At 40.6% G+C, this 4,915-nt stretch overlaps 1 gene segment (V, D, J or C); it reads left to right on the forward strand.

Annotated features, from left to right (window-relative positions):
• Nucleotides 1-655: 655 nt before the first annotated feature.
• On the forward strand, nucleotides 656-1,237 carry LOC121435662. The segment is given in 2 exon segments: nucleotides 656-734; nucleotides 837-1,237. Coding segments are annotated over 2 exon segments (480 nt in total).
• Nucleotides 1,238-4,915: the final 3,678 nt, after the last annotated feature.

Genomic DNA, 4,915 nt, shown 5'->3' on the forward strand with positions numbered 1-4,915 from the left:
TGAAGAGGGTAATCATCAGGAAACACAGAGAAAATGGGAACAAGGTATAAGCAAGCAGATGATACTCAAATGGTCAAATAGCAAACAGGGATTATAATGCAAAATTTTAATATTTAAATTTCTTCAAAGGTAAATTAGCTGTCTACAACAGTAGTTTAAAAATCTACTCTTCTCAGCTTTCTCTTCCTTAGATTGCTTTGTTTCCCAACTGCTCAGAGGTTTTTCCACTCTCAGCATCTGCAATCCTGCCTTGTAGGTATTCCTGATGACCAAAGCCAGTTTTCCTCACATTTAGCCCCTAGCTAATATCACATTAGCTGATATCTAATGACTAGTCTGAAAATATTTAGAGTTTAGTCCTTTGTGGTTTTGTTGGGGGGGGGGGTGTTGTTTGTTTGTTTTTTAAAAAAGAAATTCCCTTCATTCTTCTCTTGCTATCACAGGCAATATTTATTCAGCATAACCATCTTCCTTTTCAATAAGCAGACTGAGCCTAAAGGGGGAGGGCTGAGCTGGCAGAGTATGCCCAAGGGTACAGAGAGCCTGTGGGAGCCAACAAGATCACTGACCTCAGAACCTGACATCACAGGCAATGAGCTGAAAGGAGGAGCTGACTCCTGCTCTCACCAGGGAGAGCAGCATGCTGAGGAGAAGGATGTGGGGCACTGCCCTCCCTGGCTCTGCCTGGGGCCCCAGCCTGCTCTGCTGTGTCACTGTCTTTCTCCTGGGAACAAGTGAGTCCTGAGCTCTGGGGGGACTGCTCCTGAGCTCCTCTACTGCTGCTGCATCCGTGCACTCTTTCTCTAGATGCTCACTCCTGTCTCCTGCCTCCCCAGGTTCAGCAAGTCCCGGGGTCATCCAGTCTCCAAGACACATTATCAAAGCAAAGGGAGGAAGGTCCATTCTCAAATGTATTCCCATCTCTGGACATGACACTGTGGGCTGGTACCAGCAGACTCTGGGACAGGAACTGAAGTTTCTCATTCAGCATTTTGAAAAAACAGAAAGAGCAAAAGGAAACATCCCCAACCGATTCTCAGTGAAGCAGTTCAGTGACTATCACTCTGAGATGAACATGAGCGCCTTGCAGCTGGAGGACTCTGCTCTGTACTTCTGTGCCAGCTCACCACAGCCTCACAGAGTGACTGGCTTTCTGTCCCTTAATCTTCCTGCTCTTGTTGGTGATGTACTAAAGAAGGTGGTGAAATACTACACAGCTGCCTTAACCAAGGTATAAAAATGGATTAGTTCTGTACTCACCCCCTCTGTCCAGATGAGCGCACAACAGAATCCTAAACACAGGGGTGGGCTCCAAGACTCCAAATGTTCTTACATGTCTTCCGGTACTTTCCAGCTCCTAGTCAGTGGTTGGAACCTTACTCTGTGTTGGGTACTTGAGTGTTGGCATAAGCTAGATTTTCATCACAAAGGGATACATTAGTGATCCATTTGCTGATGAACAGTTCTATGTGATAACATGAATTTATCCAACATTCTTGTTTAAGAATATCAGTTCTAGGATTGAAACCTACATCTCTTTGCCTTTGAAATCATTGTATGACTTTCCATGGATTCTCTGTATTGATCAAAAATCTTGCATTGCTCTCTTGTGTTTTAAGAACAGGTGAACTTTTTGTGTTTTTGTTCAGAGTGCTGATAGGTTATGATGTATAATATTAAGCCAGATCATGTATTCTTCTTATAGTTTCAAGATGTATCTTTCATTATCAACAAAAGAAAATTTGTTACTCAATCAGGCAACCAATTTGAAAGTAATATAAACAGATATTTATGGCAGAGATTTCTCCGTCCAATGAAATCAGCGCATTGTTCAGAACATTAACACTACTGGGAGATCAGACCTTAGTTTGGAAATAAAAGCTATGAGCCTAAGAGCTATGAATTTTCATGTTCCCCACTCCAAACATCCATGTCTTAAATAGAAAGTGACTCTTTCTTAGACAGACTCAACCATGAGCAATTGTCTCTTTTGTTGGCTGCTCAGGCAAGCTCGGGGCATATATGAGAATGTAGTTTCTGGGCTGTTCATACCCTGTACCCAGATTCTTCATATGGATGCTATGCTGATCTTCTTTGTCTCTGCTTCACTTTTGAGTTCTTCCTCACCAGGGCAGGATTATAGAAAGTATCCATAGGGATCCCACCAGGGTGTGTGGTCACAGAAAGAAGATTTCATACTTTGATATTATCTGTGGAGGCACTAACTGAGATATCTTTTATTGTAAGGAAACTATACTGCATTGGAGTACAGGTAAGTGTGTTTTATGTTAGCAAACTAAGGACAAAGGCGATACAAGACCTTTTGAATGATTTTCATACTTTTCTCTGGGATCCTGTAGTAACCAGACCGACACATTACTAGGCAAACAACTCATTCACATTGCTCAATGAGGTTTCCTCTTGACAGGTAGTATAATGACAAAGAGTTAATCCTCCCCCAACAGCCTCAACTAAAACAAAGGCAGAATTCCTATCAATGAGGACTCACTCTGGACTGGGCCTAGAATGTAGAGCTTGTGTCTATGAATTGGTATGAAATTACTTAAAAGGATTGTTCAAATTGTAATGTCCAAATTGTTCAAATTGTAATGCCTTTCATCTTTGAGTTTTTTAAGACTTCTGGGTGTCAAGCAGTTTTGATAGCCATAGATAACATTGAAGGCTTTCTTCAAGTATTTAGGCAAAGTAAATAATTAGTAGAAAACTCATAGAATACATAATGCAATGTAAAATAAGGAATGGTATATCATAGTAGAAATAATACAAGCCTAATAAATTGAAAATCAGAGAAAGAGTACATGCTTCTAGAAATAAAACCCAAACCAGCAATTTTTTTTTCTGGTCAGAACTAGGAATCTAAGAATATACTCTTCAAATATTGTTGTGTAATCCGGTATGTGACTATAATTAAAGCTGACTTGCTTTTGAAGGAAGGGTGTGATGTGGGATTCCCCTCTGTATGCTGTGATTACCATTGGTGAATAAAGAAACTGCCTTGGCCTGTTGATAGAGCAGAAATTAGATAGGTAGGGAAAACTCAACTGAATGCTGGGAAGAAAAAGGTGGAGTCAGAGAGAGAGAAGCCATGTATCCCTGCCTGACACAGCCACATGAACTTTAGTCGGTAAGCCACGATACAGGCATTAATGGAGATGGTTTAAATTAAGATGTAAGAGTTAGCCAAGAAGAAGCTAGAGCTAATGGGCTAAGCAGCAATTTAAATAATAGGGTTTCTGTGTGATTATTTTGGGGCTGAGCAGCTAGTAACCAGCAAGCGTCCTCTCCTTTCAACAAGGGTGTGGCCTGTTAACTGTGCAGCTTAAGCATTTGTTGGAGACAGTGGCATCACTCTGAACTGGGCCTGGAATGTAGAGCTTGTGTCTCTGAATTGGTATGAAATAACTTAAAAGAATTGTTCAAATTGTAATCACTCAGCCCCCGAGAGCCACAGCTCTAGTTTCCACAAACAGGGCTGGAAGATATCAGATCTTGCCTTGGTCTTGAAATGGACTTCAGGCTCTTCTGTGTGGCCTTGAGTCTCCTGTGTGCAAGTGAATGTTGGGACAGGCCACAGGTGTGCTATTCTTAACAGAATTCCCAAATCTTTTATCAAGGTATTCTCCTTTACAGAACACATGGAGGCTGAAATCATTCAAAGTCCAAGAAACAAGTAACAGGAGTAGAAGTGACATTAAACTGTCACCAGACTGATAACCATGACTATATGTACTGGTATCAGCAGGAACTGGGTCATGGACTGTGCTGGCAACACAGGAAAAGGAGATGTCCCTGGTGGGTACAAAGCAACCAGACCAAGAAAAGAAAACTTCTCCCTCATTCTGGAGATGGTTTCCCCTTCTCAGACAGCTGTGTACTCCTGTGCCAGCAATGATACACAGCAATGCATGGCTGCATTCTCTCTACACATAAAGTAAATTAGGAAATCATTATGCCTGTGTGCCCCAGGAATCCCTGACTCTGTAACTATGATCTCTTTCCAAGCTGTTTACTCTATACCACTGACCTAGTGGCCCCTTGGCTCATTAGGACAATAGTCCGTAAAGCCACACATAGTTTCTCTCTCATTAGTCTTTACTCAGCCTTCCCTTGTTCCTTCCATGCCAGCTAAATATGTCTTCATTCAATTTCTTCTTCATATATGTTGTATTGGTTTGAACTATGGAGAGATTTTCTAAGAACATTTATTCTGCACTGAAGACATACCTTTACCCTCTTTCTGTATCTCTCCTTCCCATCAAAATATATTTCAAATAAGATTATTTTTCTTTTAATTTTTAAGATTTTTAATTTAATTACTTTGTTTTCTCCCTTTCTCTTCTCTGTAACTGTTCACATTTTCCATGCTTTAAAATTCATGATATCTCAATGTTTAATTATTATTTTTGTGATTATTTTTGGTGTGGTATGAATAAAAACACATCAATGCAACCTAATGTCTATTTTGTGTTGCCTTTGAGTATATATGTTTTGACTGGCCACTCATGCTTGGAAAATGTAAGACTAATTCCTAGTCTTCCAGGAAAAGAAATGGTAGAGGGAGTAGCATTCCAGATATCAAAGTATATAGCTTGTTTTCTAGGTCTTGATGAATTTAGAAATACAAATATCATAGTCTCTTGCTACAATGTGCGGGTAACTTGGCTCAGTGGACGATAATTGCATGGACAATTGCAGGTAACGTGGCTCAGTGGACGGTAATTGCATGGACAATTGCAGGTAACTTGGCTCAGTGGACGGTAATTGCATGGACAATTGCAGGAAGCTGCTCATGCTACACTGCATGTTGCAAAGTGGGCAATAAAGTTGAGTCAACCTTGAATTTGGAGATTTCTTCCGTCATGACAGTTCTAAGAAAATTAAGGAAGAAGGTCTA

This window comes from Microtus oregoni, unplaced genomic scaffold (genome assembly GCF_018167655.1).
Source record: "Microtus oregoni isolate MIOR12 unplaced genomic scaffold, Mior012 000046F_ref0000063, whole genome shotgun sequence".
NCBI lineage: Eukaryota > Metazoa > Chordata > Mammalia > Rodentia > Cricetidae > Microtus > Microtus oregoni.